At 56.1% G+C, this 27,957-nt stretch overlaps 1 protein-coding gene across 10 annotated transcripts in view; it reads right to left on the minus strand.

Annotated features, from left to right (window-relative positions):
• Positions 1 to 987: 987 nt before the first annotated feature.
• The window catches only part of ARHGEF10L (Rho guanine nucleotide exchange factor 10 like), a 146,864-nt gene continuing 119,894 nt past the window's right edge, over positions 988 to 27,957 (minus strand). For all 10 annotated transcript variants that reach the window (XM_060310461.2, XM_060310476.2, XM_060310467.2 and 7 more), the window contains 3 exons: positions 10,608 to 10,782; positions 3,046 to 3,168; positions 988 to 1,779 (listed from right to left, as the gene is read on the minus strand). In XM_060310461.2, coding sequence (XP_060166444.1) covers positions 1,241 to 1,779; positions 3,046 to 3,168; positions 10,608 to 10,782 — 837 coding nt within the window. In that variant the 3' untranslated portion in view covers positions 988 to 1,240. The remainder of the gene's footprint in view (positions 1,780 to 3,045; positions 3,169 to 10,607; positions 10,783 to 27,957) is intronic.

Here is a 27,957-nt window from a genome sequence, read left to right on the forward strand (position 1 = left end):
CACTTCCCTTCGGGGTGGTGGGTTTGGGTTTTGGTGTTTTTTCTATAAGCAGCTCCAGAAACTTAAGGATGGATATTGAGCCAGTTCCCCACCTGCCAATCCCACCCCACAGCCTGGGCTCTGCTCCCAGCCCCTGGAACTCACCCCATCCTCCCTCAGACCCAGGGGCCTCAGCCCCCTCCCTCGTGGCTCTGTTGCCCTTACCAACAGCCCCAGACCCTCACCCTCCACACAGTGAAGCCCTTCAGTTTCTTTTCCTCCCAGGCTTGCCAGATGGATGCCAAGGCCTGTGCCTCCACACCATTCCAGAGCTGGGGCCCAGCCTTCTCTTCCAAAAACTTTCAGAAAAGAAACTCCCAAGAGCCCCTCCCCGAGCAGAAGAGAACTTTCTGGGGTGATGGAAACAGTCGTACCTGTGCTGTTCAATGCGGTTGGCACTCACCACCTGGGCACCTTGAGCCACACTAGAAATGTGGCTAATGGGACTGAACAATTGAATCTGTGATTTTATTTCATTTTAATTAATTAAAAAATTAAACAGCTACACGTGACCAACAGCGACTGCACCAGACAGCACAGTTCTAGGGCCTGTTCTCGCGGTGCCTGGCCTGGATCCTTCCTGCTGGTTCCAGAACAACCCCTATGCAGTGACAGCTGCTCTGTCTCTTCGCCCATCACATCTCGAAACAACAAAACAAAACAAAAAAACAACCCTCAATCCAAGGACTGACGTTGTTCTTGCCTTTTATTCCAGCATCTCCCAGAGCTCCAATATGTACAGACTTTATACACATATAATATACACCACGTATTTATATATATTCACACACCAGCCCACACACTCTCATACACTCACACACACGCACCCTTCCAGGAAGGGTGCGTGGCCGCCCCTGAGCCCCGCTCGGGCCTGGACAAGAGGCACTGGGCTTGCCAGGCAATTGTGAGGTTTTGTGTTTTTTGCTTTTAAAAAGAAGGCCATCTTCTCCAGAGGTGTCCTCCCTCTCCCCAAACCCAAACCACTCCCCTAAACACTCTGAATTTTTTTTTTTTTTCCTTAAAAAGGAAGAGGTTTTCCTCTGCCGTGCTCAGGTAGTTACCAGAGTTCCAGGCCCGTCCGCATGGCGCCGTGCAGGTCCCTGGAAGGCACTGCCACCCAGTGCTCCCTGGGGACCCTGGACCGCTGGGCGGGTCCACAGCAGGCCGAGAGCCTGGCTTGGCTGCGTGGCCTGGGTGGGGGCTATAGCGTCAAGGGCACCTGCCAGATGAGGAGGGCGCTGTCCGTCTCCCCACACAGGGCTGGTTTCCCACTGCCGCCCGGGGCGCCGCCGAAGTTGCGGTAGCCCTGCCCTCCGGAGATGATGGCCACCGAGCAGATCTCCTTGCGGTGGGCGTCCCGGGCACAGGGCCGGCTGCGCACCCAGACGTCGGGGTCATCAGCCATCTCGTAGATGGAGCCGTCCTCCTCACTGTGCTCCAGGGCTGAGCCGTCCATGGGCTCCGGCTCCCGCACGGAGAGCAGTGGGCCCGGGAGGTGGGCAGTAGAACGCAGGCGGTACTGCAGAAGGATGCCCTTCTTGCGGGTCAGCTCGCGGCCCACGTGGCTCGCAGGCACGGGTGCTGGCTCGTGAGCCTGACCGTCTGGCTTGTCCTCCTCGGCTTGCGGCCCCTCGGCCTCCTCCTGGTCACTCCGCAGGATATCGGGGGCCAAGATGCTGGAGGCCACGGCCAAAAAGGCCACAGGCCCACAGTGACCGTTGAGCGAGACCATGCCTTTCCCTGCAGGAAGAGGGCAGAGAGAAGGGGCCCAAAGGCCCAGAGTTTTAAAGACCCAACAGGTCTCTTGGAGAATTTCTGGGGTTTGTTTTTGGTTTTGGGGTTTTTTTTTTTTGGTTACTGCAATCTACGTTGTTATCTTCCCAGAAGGCCATGGGTCTGGGGGAGGGCTCTCAATGCTCCAGGGTTACTTTCTTTGGAGAACTGGAGCAGGGGAACACGAATGACTTTATAAACCACATGGGGAACCTCGGTGTGAAAGCACCTGCAGCTCCCTGCCTGAGCCATCCTCACATCTCTGTGCTGTTGCCCAAGCCATCGCCTCTGCCCAGAGAGACTTTCCCATCCGCCTAACTCTAGCTCAGCCTTGAAGCCCAGCTCAGCTCCTCCACAGGGCACCCTTCTTGCCTTCAGCCATGAAGAAATGATCACTCCTGTCTCTATGCCCTGCAGATTCCAGGACACCTGCCATCACAGCACCTGCTACCCTGACTACAAGCTGCCCCTACCAGACTCTCAGCATTTGGGGGCAGGGTCTCTGCCCAACGCACCCCTGCAACCCCAGGACCAAGCCTGGGATGAACAGATTGACCTATGTGATAAAATCATGAAAATGGGAAATCTTACAATTTAGGAAGAGAGTCTTCTTTGGCAGAGAGGTTGAGCTCCACCTGGGGCTGGTCCCTCAGGACTTCTCCCTCCCACTGCACTCAGCCCTGCCCTCCAGCAGCAGCTGAAAGAGGCCACTTCGTCATCACCCTCAGGACAGAGGCAGAGAGGAGCCCAGAGCTCTGGGGTCTTCCCTGATCCTGGACCCCAGTGCCACAGTCAGGGCAGCCCTCCCTCTAATCCATGCAAACACAGCTGCACATGGATCCCCAGACCCAGGAGCCCTCAGTTATTTCTACCACTGGAGCCTGGACACTTTGAAGCTGCTGTGGGGAGGGGGCAGAAGGGGCCCAGCAGATCCTCTACCATGAGTCAGGTGTCTCAGCCAATCCCCAAACCATCTGGCCAATATGCCTACTGTGCCCATTGCTAGGTTAGGTAACTGAGACTCAGAAGGAAGACTCAGAAGGAGACTGCAAGGCCAAGGTGATTTAATTCCACTGAGCCACAGTGCCACCTGCGATGACAGAGGACGTTAGAGAATGGACCCCCACCCCCATATCAGAAGAGAGCGCAAACATCTGGGCACAAGATCCACCCTTCCCTGGCCGCAGGTAGCTGACTCCCCGGGCCCTGCAGCACTGGCTCCCAGAGCCTCACCTGTGATCTTCGGGATGCCTTCCAGCCGAGGCACAGGCAGCAGGACAATGACACCCTGGTCAGTGCCCACCCAGAGCAGACCCTGGCAGATGAGGAGGCTGGTGACACACAGGTGCTTCTGGCCTGCAGAGGGAGAAGCCAGCATGAGCGGTACATCCTCTTGGCGGGGGGGGGGGGGGGGGGGGGCAGTGGATGGGGGCCACGGCAGGTGAGAAAATGGCACAGTCTGGGCTCCTCTCCTGAGATAAGCAAGAAGCTAGACAGGGTTGTGATTATGATCTGGGGCTTGGGAGGCTAACCCGGCTGGGGTCTGGCCCCTGGGTCCCCCAGCTGAGGGCTCCCCCGACGCAGCCTCAGTTTCCTCCTCTGTAAAGTAGGGCTTCCTTGAGGATGCTATGAGGGAAGGCCACGGTACTGGCCCACGTGAGCATGGCTGGCTTATCTTGGCACAAGGTGTGCACTAAGGGCCGCCCATGCCAGGGACACAGCTGGCCAGCTGGGGAGTGAAGGGAGGCCTGGGAAAGTGGGGGTTTGAGGGTGAAGCAGATGGCACGGACGGGGTGCATGGGGAGGGGCCCAGGTGAGTTGGCAGTCTGTTGCAGCCCCTTGGTTTCCAGCCCGGGCTTAACATCTTGCCCACATGGGCCCTTCCTTTGGCGAGGGCAGTGTACCCTGCAGCCCCTGGTCCCAGCAGTGAAACGGGCACTCAGCGCCAGGCGCTAGCATGTTTCTGATGTCAGTCCAGATCAGTTCTTATCCGGCTATCCCCGGGGCTGTCTGTTCCTTTTAGTGAGAATAGCAATAGCAGGGAAGGCGGGTCCCCCTGCTCTTCACAGGGAGGAAGCACAGTACGGGCTGCACAGCGTGGTGAGTGCGAGCACGGCTGCGGGGCCAGGCGCTGGGTTCAAACCCCAGCTCTGCTACTTCCTGGCTCCATGTCCCGGGGCCAGAAACAAAACCTGTCTGTGGCATGGTTCCCTCGCTTGCAAAAGGCGACAATGATGATATTTCAAAGCCTTGTCCTGAGGAGTAAATGAGCCAATGATTGTAAATTACATAATCCAGTGGCTGGTACATGGCACTCACAGGTAGGGGCCGTCTGCCATCCTCGCTGCTGTTCCGTTGCTAACAATTCCGGTCAACGGGAATGGGCATGACGGAGGGGCTGGGAGCCCACTCCTGCCCCTCCAAAGGGCCGTCTCACTTCTGGCCTGAATTCTTCTGCCCAAGGACAAGATTATTCTCTCCTCAAATTCAAAGTCATGCCATGACGTGAAGTGATGCTTAGAACAGGGGGTTCTCAAGCTGGGCACGCATCAGCACCACCAGGAGGGCTGATAACTGAGGGGCCAACCCCAGAGGTGAGCCCCAAAACTGCATTTCCAGCAAGTTCCCAGGATACCGATGCTGCTGGGCCTGGGACCACACTTTGTGAAATACTGCTTTGCAGTTTCCAAAGCACTTCGTATACCTGCCCTAGCCTGACATAAGCCTTGCGACAGCTGAGAGGTACGCAAGACCCAGATGCTGTGCCCATTTTCCAGACAAGGATATTAAGGTCCAAAGAGGTCACCCAGCTGATGAGTGCGGGGTGGGGAGTGGGGAGGAGCAGAGCTCAGGCCTGCCGCTTCTTACAGCCTGATGCTTTCACTGCCTCTCTACTCGAGCAAATTACTTGAGTTCCGTACCTGTAGGTGTATGGGTTTCCTCTGCAGAGCAGAGTCTCAGAGCAGAATGGTGTGGCTCCATGGTCACCCCAGAAGGAAGGTTACTATCTTGGGGTTCACACAGCATTTCCTAACACACTGGTCTATACCATCACCCATCCATTCACTCGGCACCCCAGCACATCCCCAGGACCTACTGTGCGCAGGACGCTGCACTCGGTGCTGGAGGCAGAGGGGGAACCACGCACACAAAGTTCTGCTCCTAAGGAGCAAACATTCTAGAACTTTCTACAATAATGGAAAGGCTCTCTACCACACTGTCCAATTCGGTAACCATTAGCCACATATGGCTACTGACACTTGAAATATGGCGAGTGGGACTGAGGGGCTGAGTTTGTAATTTCTTTTAATTTTAATTTTAATGGTAGCTACTGTACTAATGCAGCCCTGGGAGGGGAAAGAGGAAAAGCAAACAGAAACAAGGAATATAGCTCCTAGGCAGAGGAGTGAAACGGGGCAGTGAGGCAGAGAGCGGGTGGGAGGATGCCGGGGTTTTGTGCCTTCCTCTGCTTCCTGGGGGGAATGGGGAGGCTGCATCCAATGACAAGGAGGCGGCAGCCACGCCAAGACCCAAGCAAAAGCCCTGGAGGCGGCACGTGCAAAGGCCCTGTGACGAGATGAGCTCGCGGTCTGTGGAGGACTGAGCCAGCGCAGCTTGGGGATGAGGGCTCTGCGAGACAACGGGGGGAGGGTCAGAAGAGTGGATGGGCCAGGGCTAGGGCTTTGACTGTTCATTCCGAGCGTGATGCGGTGACACTGGCAGGTCTAAGCAGGGGAGTGACGCACCCGGATTTTAGAGGAGCATGTTAGCTGCAATGAGACGGAGGACTGGGGTGATGGGGGGAGCAAGGAGACGAGCAAGGCAGGGATGGTGGCATCTGAGACACGGTGGTGGCAGGGAGATGGTGAGAAACCAACAGGTTAGAGACAGACCTGCTGACAGACTGACGGGGAGGGGGGAGGGGAGAGGAATCAAGGACAGCTCAGAGTTTTTTGTCTCAAGCAGCTGGGTGCATGGCAGTGCTGTGGACCGAGACCAAGGAGGAGCAGGCTTGGAGTAGGAGTCCAAGTTCAATACTGGATGTCGTTTGAGATGCACATTAGATACCCAAGTGGAGCTGTCAGCAGGCAGTGGGATATAGGAGTCTGGCGACGTGATGCAAACTCAGCGATTCTTATTCATAGTGTTGATTCAATGTGGAAATGGAAGCCACGGTGGGAAAAAAGCCAGTTTGTCAGGGGCCATTTCACAAACAGTATCTGGGTTTGGGGGAGCTGGGACTCTTCCCCACATCCTCATCAATTCAGAGAGTGTAGGCTCCCAACCACGAGGACAGCCTCAGAGGACAGCCCAGCCGTGGGTGATTCCAGCCCTGGTGAAATCAGAAAGTGCAGGAGGCTCGGGCTGTGAGCCCCTCACGTCACCACCTATCTTCTCTTCTTGGCTCTGCTCAAGGTCTGTAATTCCTCTATTTCTCCCTTTGCTCAGTTACTGTTTGCCTTCCCAAATGTAAGCTTCCTGAGGGCAGCAGCTTATCTGTGTCTCAAAGTTGATTCCCCAGCTCCTGGCCGAATACCCTGGTTCACGGTAGATACTCGAAAAGGACCTGTGACTTCAGATCTAGAGAACAAACTAGTGGTTTCCAGTAGGGAGAGGGACCGGGGGTGGGGCAGGACAGAGGAAGGGGATTAGAAGGTACTAACTACCAGATACAAAATAAATATGCTACAAGGATATATCGTACAACACACGGAATACAGCCAATATGTCATAGCAGCTATAAATGGGGCATAACCTTTAAAAATTGTGAATCACTACGTTGTACGCCGGAAACTTATATTGTAAATCAACTGTACCTCAATAAATATGTTTTAAAAGGACCTGTGAGTAAATGAGTGAATGAGAGAATGAATGAATGAAAGCAGAGAAGTGAGTAAGGACACAGGTGTTGCTGTCACTTACCAGCTGCGTGAAGCGACAAGCCACTGTCTCTCACTGTTCAATGAGTATCACAAATGTCCCTTGCTCGATTTTATGATTATTAGCAATATTATATATGTATATATACACAGGGAGTATATATATAAATATATATGTCTATACACACAGTATAATATATACACACAGTTGAGCACAGCTCTTGGCCCATAATATATAAGCAAAAAATGGAGGCTATTAGGACAATATTTGTGATTATTAAAAGGACCTAGTGTCTTGGGATCAGCTCCATCAGAGCCAGAAACCCACAAAAATAATAACAGCCAAGAGAGGGAGCAGTGGCAAATGTTCCATCTCACATGCCTCCCCTCCTTTTCCAGGGCCCCTGGGGCCTCAGGACCAGCAGGAGACCATTTCCTGATGCCCCTGCCTCCCCTCGGCCCCCACTGGACTGCAGAAACCTGGCAAACGAAAGGAAGGCAGCGAGAAACCAAAAGAGATGGCGAATGGAGAAATGACTTCATCTGCAGACCTCATTCCGAGGCCCTTCCTCCTCCCACTCTGCCTCGAGGAAAAGAACAAGGCCCTTCACAAACAGAACGAAAGGAAAAAAGGAAGTCTAATGGTGGATAAATAGTTTATCACAGAGACTTAATGCAGCAGTGTTCAACTCACCCAAGCCATCTATCTGGAGATATACAACTTTAAAAAGCTCAGGCTCTCAGAGAACATTTTATTAATGACCTGTCTAGTTAAGAGGAGGAGGGAGTTTAGGTTCAAAAATGCATTAATTCCAGTTGGGGACGTGAGTGGAGGAAAGGGGTCGGGGAAAGGAAGCGTGATGAATTTTTAACATGCCCTTAAAACATATCCGCACTTAGAGGAGGAACAAATTTATTAGTAATTACACAATTATTTCACTTGGTGGGATGGGGGAAGAAAAAATATCTAAAAGCCTTTTAAAAATATCTCTAATAAAGAATTTAAGAATCCTGCTCTGTTCTTCTGCCAGGGCACAGTGTAGGGTGGATCTGATGCCCCCCTCCACCCAGAGCTGGCTCCTCGGGCTCACGGTGTCCCGGCCAGCAGGGGCCCGGCCTCTCCAGTGTTAGGAAAGGTCAGGCCTGGGGGAAGGAGGCCCAGGACAGTAACTCCTCGGGACCTTCGGGAAGCCCTGAACACAGGAAGCTCAGCCTCCACTCTGACGTGTCCAGGGCCCAGCTCCGGGAGGTCAGGCAAGCGGACAGGTGGCTTCTGTCTGTGCCGATGTGGTGGGAGGGGCCCTGACTGGCGGGTTGGGGGGTGATGCACGGCGGAAGGGGACCAGTGCAATGAGGGGCAGGGACTGCCATGAAGATAACGATGGTGGACGACACCATCACGCACTGGAGCTGGGGACCATGGGGTGCTGTCCTCACCACCTCAGGTAAGGCCCACACCTGCCCTGAGAGGCGGGGACGAAAGGTGGGAGAGGCTCCCCATTTGCTCCCGGTCACAGAGCTGGAAGGCGGCAGAGCCAGGATCCCAGCAAGGCCTGTCTAACTCCGGGCTCTGGTCTGCCCTACGAGCTCCGACTCAGATCTCCGGCCCTCGCTGTACAGATGGGGAAACGGAGGCCCGGGAAGGGGGAGGCCGCCCAGTGAGAGAGCTGTGATTCGGGTCCTGGCTCTGGCCCCCCAGCGGAGTGACCTGAGGCCAGGTATTTAACCTCCTGGGCCTCCGTTTACCTGCTCATGAAAGCCAATGTCCTTTCTTCTTGAAGGGTAACTGCAAAGAACAAGTCAAGACAGTGGACGTGAAAATGCATCTTAAACCCACAGGGGGTCGGAGCTGTGCAGCGGGAGCCTGCTGGGTTTCCACCTGCAGTGGCTCTGTCCACAAAGCCTGCCTCTGACTGCGTGATCAACCTGATTCTTTCTCTACTCTCCACCATCCCCACAGATAGACTGAGAAGATGCAAAAAGCCCATAAGATTATCTATTTCTTCCACTGTTCCACTAGCTTGAAATAACTTAGCTATTGGCATAAATGTGGAAATATTTCTGTGATACTGAGAAACTTTTACTGTAGTTAAAATAGATTTACCTCATATATAAATACTATGAAAGACAATGAAACTAAAGCTAAAAAAAAGGAAGGAAGGGAGGGAGGGAGGGAGGGAGGGAGCGAGGAAGGACCCATAACATAGGTCCCCCAAGCCCCTACCCCAGACCCCAGGAGCAGGTTAGGAAGCCGTTTATTCTCCTCATGGATGCCCCAGACCTAGGCAAGGCGTTTTCTCATGGCTGACGCCATTTATCCTGAGCCAGGAGCCACTTTCCATCCCACAGAGGAACCAGAGGCTCCAGGAAGCAAAGGGACCTGCCAAGACCCGACAGTGGCCAAGCCAGGACTCTGGCCACCTCTGAAAACATCTCTTCCCCTGTTACGCCCAGTGGGACTCTGAACTGAGTCCGACCTCATGTGACTCCCTGTCCTGCCTCTGGCCACTTTACCCTGATGAACAAACCTCAGTTTCTGCATCTGTAAAATGGGGACAGTGAGATCCTGTACGTAAAGCCCTTGGGACCTAGCTCCCTGTAGGGCTCCTGGCAGGCTGGCAGCTACTAGGTACTATTGCTGCTGTTGTTGGTCTTGTTGTTAGTAACCATCCCCCACCCCACCCCTCTTGGCCGCTTCCAGCCTCTGCCATGGCCCATCTGCTGAGCCCCTCTCACCATCAGCTCCAGGTTCAGCCTGCCACGCCTCTCTGTTTCCCTGGCCCTGGGGCCCTTCGGTGCCCCCAGCTGCTGCACCCAGCCCAGTCGGCTAAGCTTGAACAGGACGTTCCCCACACCCTCCCAGACCAGCCCCGGGTCAGGGCAAGACAGGCCAAGGCCTGCTAGCCCTGAGGGCTGCTCTAAAGCCCACTGGGGGTAGGGATGGACCCTGAGCACACGTCTGCCCTGGCTCCCAGCACAGCCCACAGGGATCTGGGCAGCAACTGGGGCAGCAGACAGTAGGGGAGATGCCTGGAGCCGATTCTACGGAGGCCTCAGCAGATGCCGGGTGGCAGCAGGGGTGCTAGGTGAGCTCAGATCTTAATCCTCTCCGTGGGTCTCACAAACAGCTCTGCAGGAGGAAGCACGGGCCCCAAGGGGACGATGTCCGAGGTCTTCACCCTCCCCTTGCCCCAAACCTGAAGGTAAACTAAGGGGGACAATTGCCTTTCTTTAAAAACCTCTAAGGAGGGCTTCCCTGGTGGCGCAGTGGTTGAGAGTCCGCCTGCCGATGCAGGGGACACGGATATGTGCCCCGGTCCAGGAAGATCCCACGTGCCACGGAGCGGCTGGGCCCGTGAGCCGTGGCCGCTGAGCCTGTGCGTCCAGAGCCTGTGCTCCGCAGCGGGAGAGGCCACAGCGGTGACAGGCCCGTGTACCGCAAAAAATAATAATAATAAAAAAATAAAAATAGAAACCTCTAAGGAAAGAGACGCTTAGTTGACCTTCTCTCTTTCCCTTTGCCTTATTCTGAAGGTGATTTGAGGCAGAATTGGGGTTTTGGTCAACCTGAGGAGCAGGAGGTATAGATGAGCCTGGCTTCCTGCCCAGCGTGGCTTTTTAGCGGCCACCTGACTTGGGGGAGTCCCCTGAGCTCAGAGCCTGACTTCCCACGAGCCCCCGTCTGCTGTGCTGTGATGCCAGCCAGAAGGGCTTTGGAAGGACAGGCCTGGGTTCAAATCCTGAGCCCACTGCTTCCCCTCAGGGAGGCCCAGTTTTCAAGGCTGACGAAAGGCTGCCTCAAGGGTTAATGAGATGGGCTGGGCTGGCCGTGGAAACTGCTTCCCGGATGTCTGCTCCCTCCCTCCCTTCACAGCCCCAGGACAGCAGGGCATGACGGCCCAGCAGCAGCCTCACCTGGCAGCAGGAAGGTGGTCCTGGTGGCGATGTTGATCTCCTGCAGATGCTCCAGCGTCTCCGTGTGAAAGAGGCGGATGGAGGAGCCGGAGGAGAAGGCCATCCAGACGCCGCTGCCCGCCTTTACCATGTGTGTCACACTCACAGCCGTGTCCTGGTGTGCCTCGAAGCTTTGCTGCGGCACAGAGGGAGGGCTGTCAGTGCTGGGCGGGGCCAGCCAGCCAAGCCTCTGGGAGCCAAGCTAACCCGGCCTCTGCCTGAACCCAAGTCAGAGGGAAGAAACCTCAGAAGCCCGGCAGTGCTGTGTCGGTAAACATTTTAACAACGGGCGGGGTGAATCCTGGTGTGTTGTGTCTGCTGATTCCCGTGGTGTAAATACTTCTAACATGGCCCATCTCAAGCTACCCACGTGACAGCACCGAACGTGGAGCAAGGCAAGACAAGCGCACACCAGGCTCTACCATGACGCGGATGCAAGGGAAAGACAGAGCTGCAAGTCTACGGAAGAGGAAGTGACAGCTTACGTATATTATCTAAAGGTCTGAAGGCACCAACAGAACAGAACTCTCGGGGAAGGCAGGTGGTGGTGTGAGCCAAACCCACGTCTTCACTGCAGGGAGGCAAGACATTATGTCCAAAAACTGATAAACCCAGAAACAGTGGAGCACACAACTGAGTCACAGGAAAAGTGCTGGTGGATTAAAAACAGAACAGGTGAAAGTATTTTCTTCCAGGAAGCAGGACTGGAGACGGGGAGTAGGAAGGGCCTTTCCAGATAAACCATTACATGCTATTTGATTTTTTTTTTTACAGTTTTAAATAAAATTTTAATCTTTAATAAAAAAGGGCTTCCCTGGTGAAACAGTGGTTAAGAATCCGCCTGCCAATGCAGGGAGACACGGGTTTGAGCCCTGGTCCGGGAAGATCCCATGTGGTGCATAGCAACTAAGCCCGTGTGCCACAACTACTGAGCCTGCGCTCTAGAGCCCACGAGCCACAACTACTAACGCCCGCGCGCCTAGAGCCCGTGCTCCACAACAAGAGAAGCCACCACGATGAGAAGCCCGCACACAGCAACGAAGAGTGGCCCCCGCTCACCACAGCTAGAGAAAGCCCGTGTGCAGCAACAGAGACCCAACACAGCCAAAAATAAATTAATTAATTAATTTAAGGAAAAAAAAAAAACTCTTACAAAGAGAGGAGATAGACATCAGGCTTCCCATCTACTGCCGGAGAAAGTCTAAGCTCCTTAGCGGGCTTTCCAGGCCCCAGCTCTGCCCCAACTCCCACCTCTCCTGGGAGGCTCCCTGTGCTCCAGGCCGAGCAGAGCCCGGGCCTGGAGGGTGCTCAGGATGCGCTACGCGGCCACGCCTCTGCCCTCGAGATGGCCTGTCTGCGGTGTGCACCACCCACTGCCCTCCCGGGAAAAGCTTTTCACCATCCTCACCCGTGAAGCCCACTCCAGCCACCCTTGCACCGGCCACTTCCTCTGCCTGCCACATTCCAGCCTGACAACATCTACTCCACTCTGGCCCTGCTCGGCTGCCTCCCACACCGGTCCATGAACTCCAAGGACAGACCCTGAGCCTCAGGCCCGTCAACACCCTCCCTGTTCAGCATAGGGCCCAGAGCACAGTGAAATCTGGTCAAAGAGCGAATGGATGGATGCTTGAATTCCAGCCACAACATTGAGGTGTTACTTAAACATCGACGACCCCAGCGCACCAGGCTAGATAGAGGCCCAAGCACTGGGGACAGTCAGGTAACTCTGGTGCATCCACCCGGTGGACTGTCCTACATCTATTCAACGTCATGTTTACAGAGACTGTGTGGTGAACGCAGAAGAATGTGAATGTTACAGCAGTAATTGCAAAAAGAAACAAAAGCAAAAGGCCACATTCAACACTGGGGGAGGGGAAGGGGCAGGAGAGGTGAAACCTCGCACTGAGGATTATTCCAGGGCCGTACCTGCTGATTTTCCTCCTTTCCAATTGTCTGATATTCCTTTTTTTTTTTTTTTTTCCTATAAAGAGCAGATCTTGGGTGGAAGCCCAGGACAGCAGGAGGTGTTGGCCAGAACATCAATGTGGAATCAGGCCTGCGGTTAAACCTCATTTCCTCAATAACTTCCCAGGTCTGGGCCTCAGTCTCCCCATTTGTAGATGGAGGTTGTCATGAGAGTTATAGGGACTCCTGGGTGAGGGAGAGCTTAGCACAAACCCAGTTCCTAATACGGCCTCATTCATCCAACAGATGTTCTTGAGCCCCTACGATATTCCTGGCGTGGGTCTAGGTGCTGGGAATATAGTGATGAACAAGATAAACAAGGGGCCCACACAGTTAAAACAAATAAAGATTACTCCCAACGGTAAAAATACTGGGAAAAATACTGGGTGCCAATAAGATTGGGTGACCAGAGAAAGTCTCTCTAGGAGGTAGTATTTGTCAGAGACAATAAAAATGTGAAGGAATCAGATCTGGGATGTGGGATGGGGGAGGGGAGAGCACGTCAGGCAAAGGGTACAGCAAGTGCAAGAGCCCTGGGGCAGGAATGACCTTGCCGTGTTTGAGAAACAGAAAGGTGGTCAGTGTTGGGGAGCACGGTGGCAAGACAGAGGTGGGAGAGGGGGTCAGGGGCCAGATCACACCCGGCAGCCCTGAAGTGCACGGCGAAGAGTTTAGATTGTATTCAAGTGCGGGAGGGGGCTGAGCCTGGTTAAGTGACAAGTTCAGGTTCACCTTTGAAAGAAGTTCAGTTCGAGGGCTGTGTGGCAGCAGGCTGGAATTCTGGGCCTCGCGTGGGCTTAGCCAGTGACAAGTGGCAATAAAAGGACTCGATTTCTTTTGCCGCTGTCACGCCAGCCCCGGCTCAACCCCAACTCCATCCCAGTTCAAATCACTGGAGGTTTCCCACCGAGATAAAGAAGCTGGGGCAGGGGGCTCTCCATGGGGAGCCAAGCCAATGAACTCAGTGCTCACTCCCGATCAGAACACGGGGCCCAGGCTTCCCTGGTGGTGCAGTGGTTAAGAACCCGCCTGCCAATGCAGGGGACAAGGGTTCGAGCCTTGGTCTAGGAAGATCCCACATGCCACGGAGCCACTAAGCCCATGCATCACAACTACTGAGCCTGCGCTCTAGAGTCCGCGCGCCACAACTACTGAGCCCACATGCTGCAACTACTGAAGCCTGTGCGCCTAGAGCCCGTGCTTTGCAACAAGAGAAGCCACCGCAGTGAGAAGCCTGCACACCGCAAGGAAGAGTAGCCCCCGCCCACCGCAACTGGAGAAAGCCCACACACAGCAACGAAGACCCAACGCAGCCAAAAATAAATAAATTAAAAAACAAAAAAAGAGAACACGGGGCCCCGTGGAGGGCAAGGCTGTGAGACGGCTGATGAAATGGCTTTTTCTGAGCCAGTCCCTGCAGGCTGAGCTCTGCGGTCCAGGTGGGGTGGCCTGACGGATGGGCTGGGTGGGCAGGAAAATGCAGGGTCCCAGAGGAAGGGCCCCGGGCTGCTCTTGGGAGGCAGGGTCCCAGCGCGCAGCTCACCCCTGATGGGGGGGCCCCTCGAGCAGAAGCTGCAGCTCCCTCTGGGGCAGGAGTGCCTCATCTCCATCAAAGTGGGCGCTCCAGTGGTGAGGAGGGGGTCGCCTATCAGGCCGGGCACTCTCAGAGGGCAGGGAGCGATTTCCTCCCTCAGACTGGGGGCCCAGACTAGGACCTCCTGGGGGAGTGTCTCTGTTGCTCCTTCCTTGGCTCCCCTCCCGTGCCCCGGTGAAGGCCCGGGCGCTGGAGGCTCAGCCAGGCAGCCCTGGGATGTGGGGAGAGGCCTGGCCCCCTCACAGCCTCCACAAAGCCGGGCTCAGTCCGTGCAGCGCAGGGCAAGGGGGAGAACGTCCAAGTCTCTGGCCTTTTGCTCCGCAGTCGACTGCCCACTGCCCCGGCAGTGCTGGCCGGCAGCTCCTTTCCAGAGAGGAGGTCTCCTTCAAGGAAAGAAACCGCTGTCGGGGGTGAGGGGTGGTTATCTTCCTGCACCAGCCTGCATTCAGCTTTCCTAAAGGCTCAGACCCAGGCCGAGCCCATGGTTACAACAGGACACCCCCCGGGGGGGGCCTTGCTAGGAGAGTCCAGCCGAGGAACCACCAACCCCCATCACAGATGAGACCCTGAGGCCGGATCCGCAGTCCCGCAACGCCCGCCGTCAACGAGCAGATGGCCGAACGGATGGGGCAGCGGGATGGAAGGGGCACCCAACGTGCTTCGTCTGCAGACTTTTCCAAAAACCGGCACGCACGTATTTGCACATGAAAGCACAAACACATAGATACCAACAGGAAGACGTGTGCAGGCTCATGCACGTGCAGCAGACTCCTGCCCGGCTCCCGAAGGAAGGTCAGAAGCATTTCCTGCCTCCGAAAAAGCCAAACCGCACTACAACCGAGACCTGGGCCCACGGAGAGCTGCACCTGAACCTGCAGCCAGTCAGCCCGCGTGCTGCCGTCAGAATCTCATTAAAAGAGAAGTCAGGGCTTCCCTGGCAGCGCAGTGGTCGAGAGTCCGCCTGCCGATGCAGGGGACACGGGTTCGTGCCCCGGTCCGGGAGGATCCCACATACCGCGGAGCGGTTGGGCCTGTGAGCCATGGCCGCTGAGCCTGCGCGTCCGGAGCCTATGCTCCGCAACGGGAGAGGCCCACATACCGCAAAAAATAAAAGTCAGCAGTGGACATCCAGGCTCATCTCTCCAGAGGCATAACACGTCTGTCTCCAGGCCCAAAGGGCTTTGCCCAAGGCCTGTGCCAAGCTACCAAGTCCAATGGTAAGGCGAGTGGGGGTGAGGGCAGCGATAGGTGTGAACAGGGGCAGCTCCAGCCTCCGCCCCTCACTCCTCAGTTATTCCTGGGCTGCCAGGACCCCTCCCCGCACCAGGAGCCTGCTGGAGGAAGCCGGGTCTGGGACACTGGGGCTGGGCCTCCTGGGCACGTAGGGCAGGGGTAGGTGGCACCCTGGCATTGTGGGTCCCCCAGGAGGGCGGAGGGAGCTGAGCACAGCACCCCTGGGTGGGAGCAGGCGGCAGTGAGGCCCAGCCCTGGCTGACACTGGGTTCAGAGGTGACGAGCATGCATCTCATTTTGTTTTCCAAACATGGGGTGTTTGCTTGCCCAGAGCCGGGGAGGCTATCAGCTTATCAAGCTCTCCTCTCCTCCTAACCAGGATCAGGTGAAACACTGCCCACCTGGCACCCCAATTCCAGGCCATGGCTCCCCATTCTCACCTCTGGACCCCTCCTCTAAAACCTGGCCAGCCTGGGGGGCCCAGCAGTGGGGGGACCACCTTACCATCTAAGAGGCCTCTACCCCCTGTCCCTGAAGAAGGCCCCCTGCCCCCCTGCACAACCGGCCCAGTCATGCCCCTCCTCTGGGCCCCAGAAGGCCTGATATTCCTGCCCACTCGGCCCCTATGGTCCAGGCACGGCTATTTGCCGGCTGCTTACCCTGCACCAGGAGCTGCTCTGTTAGGATGACAGTCTGGACAAGAGGTGTGCACACAATGGCCCCCAGGCTACACCAGCCTGCCGCTGGTTTTGGTGAATCTAGTTTTATTGGAACATGGTCACACCCACATAGAAAAGAATCCATTCAAGTAGGTTGGGAACTCAGCACTCTGACTACACAACCTTGGTCCTTGTTTAAGGACAAAAAGATCCACAGAAAAAATCCTGAACTTTACTTAGTAAGCTTGGTGGTGGTAATGGAACAGGCACAGTGATTCTGACACTACACAGCGTGACTGAAGTGCACTGAGGTTATTATTGGGAACCAGGGTAAACAGCAAGAGTCAAGTGTAGAGTGAGAAGTGAGGGTAGAGCTCTAGGACCTTGGACTTGAATTAGAGGTAGCAGTATGAACTGGAGATTTCTCTCCTGGCTCTGTCCACTGAAAGCGTCTGGAAGCAATGACACCCCGGCAGCAGGGAGCACACCACTTCCTGATTTCTAAACACCATTCCCCACGAAAGGGAACCCTGGAGAAATGGCTGATTAGAGCAGGGGAAGTACCAGATGAGCCTAGAGCTTCTCTAGAGGCAGACAAGCAAGGAAGTGCTCAAGAATGATGAGGAAGTGTCCACAGGACCCAGGACCCAGCACAAAGTGTGCAAATCGGAGACTATGTGAGCATCAAAAGTAATAACAATGGTCCTGGATGATAGCACACTGGATTTTAAAAATACTCTTTGAATTTGAAGTAGTAATAAAGGAGGAGGGTTAAGTGGGAGGGGAGGAAACTCCTCTTTAAATAAAGTTTGTAGTGAAAATTCACTGAGGAACAGGATATTCTCCCATTTTCCAAGAATCCCCCACAGTAATTACAAAGGGAAACTGGTGCCTTTACGATGGGGAGACCTGGCAGACCCCCACCTTAACCAAGTGATGAAGGATGGGACCAGCCTGCACTTCCCGCCTCCTCAGGGATTCGATAGGAAGGCATGGCTTCCTACACCGAATCTGGCCAAATACTCCAGTCTCATCAGGAGGAAACAATGGGGCAATTCCAGCTGGTGGGACCTATGAAAAGACACTGGCTTGGATCTCTCAAAAAAGTCACTATCATGGAGACCAAAAAAAAAAAAAAAAAAAGGAGAGGAATTATTCTAGATTAAAAGGAGACCAAAGAAACATGACAACCAAATGCAACATGTGTTCCCAGCTGGATGCCAGAGGTGGCAATGGGCAGTAGCTATATTTTGAAGACAACTGGGAAAACGGGCCTATGGTCGGTAGATTGATGGGCACGATAATGCTACTGAGGTTATATAAGGGAGCCCAGCTGAAGTATTTATGTATGAAGGGCAATGATGTCTGCAACTAGCTTTTAAGTGAGTTAGCCCCAAAAGGTGTGTGTATAATATGGGAAGAAAATTATGGTAAAATGTTAACAGTTGGTTTACTAGGTGAAGACAATTTGTGCATTCATTGTACTATTCTTTCAACCTCCTGTAGTTTGAAATATTTTAAATTAAAAAGTTGGGAGTCAGGGGAGTAAAGTTATTTTTCAAAAAAAAAGGTTGGGGCTTCCCTGGTGGTGCAGTGGTTGAGAGTCCGCCTGCCGATGCAGGGGACGCGGGTTCGTGCCCCGGTCTGGGAAGATCCCACATGCCGCGAAGCGGCTGGGCCCGTGAGCCATGGCCACTGAGCCTGCGTGTCCGGAGCCTGTGCTCTGCAACAGGAGAGGCCACAACAGTGAGAGGCCCTCATACCACAAAAAAAAAAAAAAAAAAAAGCTTGGTCACTGGAGGGGAGGGCCCGGGCCTGACTCCCGGCTCCCAGCTCATCTCTGGCAGGGTCACTGGGTCTCCTCTCTCATCTGCCAACAGAGATACAAGGAGAACCTGCCTTACGGGGAGCTGGGCGGTTCATGGGACGGGGCCAGCACACCGTGAGCGCCCCACGCACGCGGCTGTGGGCAGGAGCGGGTCAGGGGAGCAGGGACAAGCTAGCGTCCTGCAGCCCCCCACGGAGCCCCGGCCCCTTCGCCCTCTCCCAGCAGCCTCACGGCAGCCCTGCGGCAGACATTTGCTCAGAGGGTCTCAGGTGAGTAATCCCACCCCAAGTAGTGCTGACACAGCCCAGCCTCAGTCCTACAATATTTATGTGCCTCCAGGTGATGCTTCTCGGCCTGGTTTCCATAAATTCCTGGCGTGAGCAGCTCAGCACTCAAAGTCATTAGAGCTGCGATAACGCCACGGAGCCGGGAAGGGATGCTGGGGCCTTCGGGGGCCAGGGGCTGCCAAGGAAACGGCAGGAGGCTACTGCTCGCTGGGCACCTACTGTGTGCCAGGCCACGCCACGTCTGGTATTTCATCTTCCCAGAGGCCTTCACGAAAGAAGAGGGAAAGAGCTCAGAAGGGGACACGATGAGCCCAGGTGACCTACCAGACAGGGGCAGAGTTGGGGTGTGGGCCCGACCTGTGGACTCCAAGCTCCAGGCTTGCCCCCGACACCTTCATGCCAAGCTCCCCAGCAGGGTGTGGGCGTGAAGGGGCTCTTGCCTCCTACTCGCTGCTCGGTCACCACAACGAGCTGGCCTGGGAGGCCCGGTCACGGGCCCAGAGACCATCCACGGAGCGCTCGCCAGCACCTTGCCAGCTCTGGCTCCGCTTAGAATCCCTGCAACCTGGGATGAGGACACCACCCTTCCATCCTCACCTAACAGGCAGGATGCCGACGCTTGGAGAAAGCGGCGTGGGGTCACTGCCAGCCAGGGGACAGGCTGAGGATTGAGACCCAGAGGTCATGCTCCCAGCCGCCGCACTGGGCAGGCAGAGGCAGTCTTTTAAAGACCATTAGGACACAATCCCTTCCCTTATCTATCTTATTCTTACCAACATTTTACAGCTGAGAAAACAAATTGAGAGGCTGAGTGCCGTTCACAAAGTCACTGTGCTTGGAAAATGGGGGGAAAGCCAGGATTCCAGCTTAGAGTGACCCACTCGTCCCAGTTTGCCCAGAGAGACCCCAGTTGTCGCACTGGAAGTCCAACTCCCTGTCTGGACGAAACGGGACAGTTGGTCACCCTAAGGGGACTCCAAAGCCTACATGTGACCTCTCAGCCATGGACAGACACCTTTGTGGGGCCCCGTCCAGAGCTTAACACTCTGCCTTCAGAATCGGACCTGGTCAAGGCCAAGGGGATGGTGTGCCAGTGGGGAGGCTTAAGATGTGGCATCCACCTCTACCTCTTACCAGCAAGTCAGTTAACACCTCTGGGTCTCAGTTGACTCATCTGTAAAGTGGGGGCGAGGCCATTCTTGTCTAGCAAGAGACTTCATTGGGTGCTGGGCTCTTCTGGCTCAGGGCCACCCCGGGAACCTAGAAGGGACAGAGGGAAGGACGACGTCTCTGCCCTAAGAGTGATAGCCGGTCCCAAACTTGTCTTCAACAACCCATTTTGGAATTGATTGTGCACAATTTGGTGTTTGGTGCATTTTTCTAGAAAGATGATCAATAGTTTTCGCCAACATCTCAAAGGAGTCTGTAAACCACTCTTGCCCCCCGCCGCCAAGTTAGTAATTCCTGCACTGAAGCTTCTTTATCACTAGGCACTTAAGGAGGTGGGCACAGACCCTCCTTGCCGCCCACCACACCCAGAGCAAGGCCCACAGAAAGCGCCACTGCTGGGATGGCTGTCCTGCTGTGACCACACCAACGTTCTGTCTTTAAAAACAAAACTTCAATATCCCGTAATAAACTACAGTGGAAAAGAAAACCAACCAACCAAGCAAAAAAAACTACACCAAACTGACATCTACCTGTGCATCTGGCTGAAAAACATCTCAAAGTGTGGGCTATAGATATTCTCCTCATTAGTCCTGTTTAATTTCCTTCTGTTTTCTTCAATTATACAAGCCAGCACATGCAGTGCAGACACCTGAGGAGGGAGCCGGACTGCCGGCCACCTGGGGCCACTGAGCACCCTGGCTGTGGGTCTGCTCCAGCCTTGCTCTGGACTAGCAGGTGCCGGGCTGCACCGGGGTCTGCCTGGTGCCTGTCCCTTTCCAGCACCACAGGGACCCTGGTGAAGACGAAGCAGGAGAGCCGGGGACGTGTAGCTCGGCACCTGTGTGCATCTGGGCTGCGCTCACCGCAGCTCAGCTCAACTCTGGGAGCCCCCACCGGCCCCGAGATTTGGTGGGACCGCGGAGCCTCTGGTCAGATGAGGAAACCGAGACTCAGAAGGGGAGTGGCCTGTCCTGGAAGTAGTGGGGCCGAGCTCGGCTGCCTGGTTCACCTTCGGCGTGACATCACTGTGACCTGAGGTCATCTTGTCACCTGCCTCCAGCTTTCGAGAGGTATTGAGGCCATGGGCTCAGGACCAGACCATCAGGGTCTGGGTCCCAGTTCCACCACTTCCTGCCTCGGTTTCCTCAACTTTAAAAGGGGGGGTAATGAGGTGACCACTGGCATAAAACTGTTGTGAAGGTTATACGGGTCGCTACTCACAAAGAGCTTGGACCAGCCTCTGGGTGAGTCTCGATAAGCATTAACTCATGAGGGGGGGTCTCTGTCAGCCCCGTGACCCCCTCACCACACCCACACCAGAGCGGCAGGTCCATGGGGGTGGGGGCCGCTGCTGGAGCCCAGGGCCCTGCACAGGGACTGGAGCCCCAGCCAGTGCAACCCCTGAGCTGGGGGCTGGAAGAGCCAGGGAAGAGGCGGCCTGGGTGGTCAGGCTGAAGCAGGGTCAGGTGTGAGGAAGCTTTGTTCTGGAAAGAACCTCCGTGGTGGCTCAGCATTGCTTTCCAGCTCCAAGGGGCAGATGGCGTTACACCTGCCAGCCCTGCCCGAGCGACCTGCGTGGTGCAATTCCAGGCACCCACCCGGCCCTCCAGGGCCCCCACCCCTTCACACGGAATCTGCTCAGCACCTGTGGCACCTGCTTCACCAGAGGGGGGCCTCCTGCCTCGTGACGGCCTGGACTCCAGTTTCCCCTTGGGCTCAGCAGCAGAGGTGAGCAGGCTTGGCCTAGGCGTCTTCCCTGCCATCCCGCTCAGGGCACGAGGGAAAGGCTCTGCGGAGGGCCACCTCTCGGACCAGGCGCAGAGCCACACCCAAGGCGCTGGGGAGCTGTGGCAGCCATGTGAGAGATCAGGGTGACTGTCCAGAGCGGGTGGGAGCTGGGGATGGGGCCAGGGGATAACGGAGAGGGGGGATTGATTCCAGTCTTGACCCAGGCCCTCAGGTCCCAACAGGGTGCCGTCAGCACTCTCAGATCACAGACAAGGACCTATATGACATTAATATACTTGACCTATTTCCCTCTCTCTCGTGTGCACGCACCCATGTGCACTCACGTGCACATGTGCTCGTGAGCACAGGCACTGGAGTCACAAGCACCCTGAGATCTGGGCTCCACCACCTACTGGGAGGGTGGTCCCTGTGATCCTGAGCAGGTCCTGTAGTCACCATAAAACAGCGGCTGACACCTGCCCGCCCTGCTGACTCCTCAACACGTAGAGAACCCTGGGAGTTTTACGTATATCACGCCGCTTACTCCTGAGGTAGGTTCTGTAATTATCCCCATTTTATAGGTGGGTAAACTGAGGCAATAGGTGGTGGAGCTGGGGGTTGACACCAACCAACCTGGCTCCCGAGCCCACACTGACCATCAGCTGAGTCTGCTCAGACCACAGCAGGGGCAGCCGGCAATGCGTCTCAAGGTTCCCACCAGGCAGACCCTCCCCCAGCCCAGCGGCCAGGCTTGCGAAGTCCATGACATAACCACCGCGTGCACCCTAAGCATGGGCATTGGCCTAGACCCCTCCCGGTGTGACCCCTCCCAGCCTCCACTGTATTAAGGCCCAGCCCAAGGCCTGACATTCCGTGGGTCCGTCCGTGGCTCTCTGTGTTTTTGCCAAACCCCAGGGGATTGGACAACTGCTCCTATGGTGTCCCCATCCCTAATCCTGCAGCAGGGCTCAGAGGGGAGAGTAACCATGGTGGAGGGGAGGACAGACTGACAGCCAGAGATGCTGGGGGACAGAGGCTCAGAAGACAGAGGACTGCCCACTCCCCAACACCTCACCCCCAGAGCCATCGTCTGCCCCTGCCCCATCTCCAGTCCCAGTCTGTTCTCTCTCCAACGTCCCCTCCCATCTGCCTTCCCTCTACCGTCTCCCTTTTCTCCTCCATGGTTTCACAGAACCTGTTCCCTGAGCCAACAGCTTCAAACAATTTTTTCTTTAACCGTGAAATCCTTTCATCAACCTAAATCTTCCAGGACGGGGGGAAACCAAACATCAGAGACAAGAAAGCCCTGAGCTCTTCTTGGTGAGGAGACAGGAAGCCTGGAGCCCAGCCCCTTAGCCACCCAAGTCCCACAGGACGTCCCTTGAGATATGTCCCCACAACCCCCAGACCTCAGAGCAGAGGCAGCAGCCATGGCCCTGGACCACTTCTGACCCATCAGTGCCCCCCCGGGGAAAGGAGCCCCACGGGATCCCCAAATCCACCCCCCACATTCTATCCTTCATAAGCTTCCTGAAAGGAAGACCTTCTGAACATCTAACCTCAATTCTTCAGGCTACTAGAAAACACTTGCACTCCTTTGGAACTTGTTACTTTCCTCCTGGGAAGTCTCCACAACCTTTAGAAAGTCGAGTTCTCGAGTTTCACCTGCCAACTTCTAATTAAAGAAAGAAAAACAGGATGACAACAATAAAAATGACACACACACTGAAAAAAATTCAGAGAAAACTGCTGAACTGAGCTGACTCCATGGAGTGTCATGACTCCTGATCCGCAAGCTTGGGTGACCTGAACACCAGGGCTCTGGGCCTTGGAGGCTCCCTGGACGCCCGAGGACTTGGTACATCTTCCCACGCTCACACTAATTTGCATACCATTACCCAAGAATCCCTGCGCCTGGATTTCGCTTTTGCAAATTCCCACCTGTTTCGTGTCATAAATAAGATAGGAGACAGAAAACTAATACAGCCCAGTGATGCATTATTCATGCCACGTCACACTGTTATGATAGATTTACAACAGCTAACACATGCAAACTAAGTTTGGGCACTAAACGTGAAAATTAAGGCTGGGGAGGGCGGGTGTGCTTGGGACGGGCAGGGGGAAATCTGGGGTCTGTTGGTGTCCAGGAAACCAGAGAAGTTTCTTCTCTGGCGTGCTTAATGACAAAAAGCATGAGTTCTGGTATCAGAAGACAGCACCCAGGCACCGGGGTGGTGGCAGGGGGCAGAGCAGTCGGGGCAGATGATGCTGGAACCCCTACAAGGCGGGACTATTGACAACACGCACTTGGGGAAGCACCCGTGCTCAGCACCGAGTTCTGGAGCTGGTCAGCTCTTCTGCCCACCCTGGCCACGTGCTCTTTACACACTTAGATCCACCACAGACAGAGCCCACTTCCCTGATGGAAACTTCTTCTCTCTCCACAACCTTTCACTGAGCACCCACTATACATCAGCCTGGTCTTGGCACCAGGAATGTGGTGGGAGCCCACCAGGCACGGTCCTGCCCTACAGGGCCTCGATCTGGCAAATCTGATAATCGTGGCAAGTGCTGTGGAGGAGAAGGGCCCAGTGCCGGTGCTGTGACCCAGTGCACATGGATGAGGGGCAGACAGGCTTCTCCAGGGTGGGGCGCCGGGGCTCAATGAGAAACAGCTGCCCCGATTAACCCTCACAACAGCCCTGTGGAGTGGGAGCCAGGCCCACGGCCCAAACTGGACGTATCTTGCCCTGTGTTCCGGCACTTTCCAGGCAGGGCTGGGGGGGCCTTGGCCCCAGGCCTGTACTTCTGCAATCACACCCAGGAGGTTCTGGGAAGAAAGGGGGTTGCCTTGGAAACGCCTCAAGGCCGGCGCAGGGGCAAGTCAGAGGTGGGACCTGGGCCCTCGTGCGACACAGCTGTCCTACCCGCATCTCAGAGTCCCACCTGCCGAGTCCCTCTGCCCAGCGGTGGTGCGACACAGCTGTCCTACCCGCATCGGCAGAGTCCCACCTGCCGAGTCCCTCTGCCCAGCGGTGGTGGCTGCTATCGAGTAGGACCCACCCCTCCCAGCCTCAAGACCCTCTGACCAGCCCTTTCCGCAGATCCCTTCCCACCTCTTTTCTGGTGTAGCCTCCTGGCCTGCTTCCTCCAAGGCACTTCTCCATCTGAAACCAGCGCCCCAAACCTCCTCCCGCCCAGATTTTCAAACATGTAAGGCAGCAGCCAGCCCCCCTCTCAACCCACCCAACAGAGGAGGGGGTCCCTGCACACTCCCACCAGCACCGGCTGAGAAGCTGGTGCAGCGCCCGGCCCTGGGATGCGCTGGTGAACAAAACAGGCCAGGTCCCGTTTTCATCTGTTTATGGCCGGGTGGGTGCAGAGGGACAACAACGGTCCCGGAGGCAATTTCAGACAGTGACCAACGCTCTGATGACAGTAAAGCCACTGACGTGTCAAGACCCTGACTGGGGGTGGAGGTGACTCTGATGGAGCCGCCAGGGCAGGCCCCACTGAGGCCGCGGCAGCTGAGCCGAGACCGGGGGATGAGAAGCAGCTGCCCGAGGGACAAGCTGTGGGCACAGTGGCCCTGCCCCAGGCAGGGGGACAGCAGAGGCAAAGGTCTAGTGGTGGGAAGAAGCCCGGCATGTTCAGAGGCCAACAGAGGGGCCAGCGTGGCTGGGGAGCAGAGGTCACAGACCACGAGTCAAGGGGCTGCTTTCTAGTTGGCATCCCCATCTGCACAACGGGCCCAGCTGGCCCCTGCGGCGACGCGAGGATCCGATCACATGTAGCACGCTCGCAGCCCAGCCCCTTCTCCAGCACCCCTCCCTGTCGCTACCGCCCCCCGCCCCTCAGCCGGGGTGACGGAGATCCCAGCACACGCTGTGCTGGGGAGCAGCCTCGCCCCGGCGCCCTGGCCAGGCCGACTCGGCAGAGTGCACCCCCCAAGGGGAAGGCCTCCTGGTGGCCTGTCGCTAATTCATTTTTTTTTAATTAAGATGCAACAGTCATCCCACAGCCGACTTCCCCCCCAGCGATCAGTTAAAATGAACTCCCGACAACTGGATTAGACTTTGAAGGTGGCGATCCAGATAATGAACGTGGAGGATGCGGTGTTGACACAGGCCCTGGTGAGCTCCATTATTATCGAACAGGCCTCGCTGCTGCCTCTGCTGGGATCAAGGAGCTGAATAAGCCGTTGGTGGGCAAGCATCAAGCCCAGAGACAGACCGCGGCACCGGCTCCGCAGGACGGGCTCGGCAAGGTCAGGGGCTGCCGGCAGAGGCCAAGTGGGCCTAATGGAGACGGCAGCTCAGAGACTCCTCCCGGGGAGCCGCCCACCCCCATCCCACACAGCACTGGGCTGGCTCTGCTCGGGCCTGGCCCTCGGTGCTCTCTCTGCTCAGGGCATCTTCCCCGCCTCCCCTCCCCCTGCAGCATCACAGCTGACTCACCTGCCCCGCCCAGCTCAGGGATCCTGACCTCCGAAAACCTCCCCTGTCCTGTCCCTCCTCCCCGTGTCTGGAACCCCTCGCGCCTCCCCTGGGTTCCCACCAGGCCTGGGCCTGCCCCCACGCCGCACCCCACAGCTTTCCTCCCACTTGGCTGGCACTGACCGTCCTGGGTCTGCTCCTCATACTGGACTCCGAGCTCCTGAAGAGCTAAGAGCAGGTCTCACTTGTGCCCACCCCCCTCAACCCCCTGCACAAAAGGCCTGCAAATCAGGACACCACCTTCCGTCTGTCCACCGCGACTATTTACTATCTACTTAGAGTAAATACCTGCTACGTGAGCTACGTGAGCCAGACGGGCATGGGGAAATGAACAGGGTGCAATCCTCGGCCCAGAAGATGTGCTGGTGGAAAAAGCAGGCACTTAAACAATAACACTGCCCGAGAGTGACACGGGACAGGACAGAAACTGCAGGGGGACAATGCAGCTCAAAGGAGACCGAGCCTCTGCCCACCCAGGCAGCCAACACGGCAGTTAAGATGCCTCAGTTCAAACTCAGTCGGAGGCCTGAGTTCAGATCCCAACTCTGCCTCCTTCTGGCTGTGTGACTTTGGGCAAGTCACTTAACCTCTCTGGGACTCTTATTTCCTCATCTGTAAAGTGAAATAATAATAGTACCCATCTCACAGGGTGGTTTGAGGATTAAACGAGCTAATACATGTAGAGCACTTAACCTCATGCCTGGTCTGCACTACACACTCAATACATGTTGGTTATTGTTACTTCCTGGAGGGTGGGAGAAGCAAGGGAAAGGACCTTAGAGTTGACACAATCCCTGGATGAACACTCAATGTCTGTGCACTTGGGCCAGAGCCACGCAACCACACTTCGGCTGACAGGACACTCCTGGGCCCCTGGCGTGGAGCCCTAGGCAGCTCCGAGGCGCTCCAGTCCCCACAGGGGTTCTCAGCCCTGGGGGAGAGTCCAGCACGTTGCTGCCACTAAGCAATGCCTCTCGTCTGAGCTGAGGCACGCTGCCGCTGCAGGACGTGTGCGGAGCCCTCGGCACCCCTTCAGGACCACAGCTGCCTGGACAGCAGCCCAGCCTACAGGCCGCTCCTCGGGTCGTCTGGCCACCAAGCCGAGCGTGGAGCTGCCGGCTGGGTCCGGCGATCATTAGCAGCAGCGAGACAGAGCAGTTCCCAGAGCCCCGACACAGAGAAGGCTTCCTCTTTCCCAAGCAGCAGCGAAGCGAGGTTTTATTAAATATGCGTGGCGAGGGCTCCCCTGGTGGCGCAGTGGTTGAGAGTCCGCCTGCTGATGCAGGGGACACGGGTTTGTGCCCCGGTCCGGGAAGATCCCACATGCCGCGGAGCAGTTAGGCCCGTGAGCCATGGCCGCTGAGCCTGCGCGTCCGGAGCCTGTGCTCCACAACGGGAGAGGCCACAACAGTGAGAGGCCCGCGTACCGCAAAAAAAAATATATATATATGCATGGCGATCGCCTCGTTACTGTGCAAAGGATTGTGTGTACTGAAGGCGAGCCACCGCATCGCGCCGCGCACAAACTTTTCAATCTCCCCGGCTGCAGACAGGGGGCGGGGGGCGGGGAGGGGGGTCGGGCCTGGGCTCCCTCCAGCCCTTCTGCAGAGCCTCCTCCATCACCCCTTCCTGCATCCCAGCTGCTTCCACCCAGTGCCCTCCCGACGCCTTCCAGGTATGCAGAGCAGGGCAAAGGTCATATTGATCCCCTTCTTAAGGACAGCTGGTCCAGAACTAATCTTAAATCATCGCAGCCTCACGCTGGAGCCTCGTGGCCGATTGGCCCGAGGGACAGTGGGGCTGGAGTTGAGCTGCAGGGCCTGGGTGGGACTGCATGGCGGCTGGTGAGGGTCGAAATCGGGCGAGGGCCTCGCCTGGGCCCCATCCTTCCCTTCGTCCGTCTGTCTCAAGCTCCTAGGACAGCTGTCAGCAGAAGGAAGCCTTCCAGCCAGCGAAGCGAGGGGACAGCAGACCTGCAACGCGGACACACACCCCACACCCACCAACACTACCGACTCTAAAGGAGCAGCATGATTTTCCAAACAAACCACACATACGGCAATAAGGACTTAAGTTAGGCAAACAATGACCACAGTAACCGATGCTCATCCAACACTTAGTATGTGCCAGGCACTGTGTGAAACAGCCCTTTATATAAACCCTCCCATTGAGTCCTCTTGTAACTCTACACAGTACTGCTGTCGTCCCATTTTACAGATGAAGTGACTGAGGCCCAGGAAGGCCCAGTGCCTTGTCCAAGGGTGCACAGCCTGGCGGGGCAAGGATCTCCCCAATCTGAAGCAGGCTGCCAGCAAATCAGTCGCCTCCAAGGGAGTGGGGTGCCCAGC

Source organism: Globicephala melas, chromosome 1 (assembly GCF_963455315.2).
Source record: "Globicephala melas chromosome 1, mGloMel1.2, whole genome shotgun sequence".
Lineage (NCBI taxonomy): Eukaryota > Metazoa > Chordata > Mammalia > Artiodactyla > Delphinidae > Globicephala > Globicephala melas.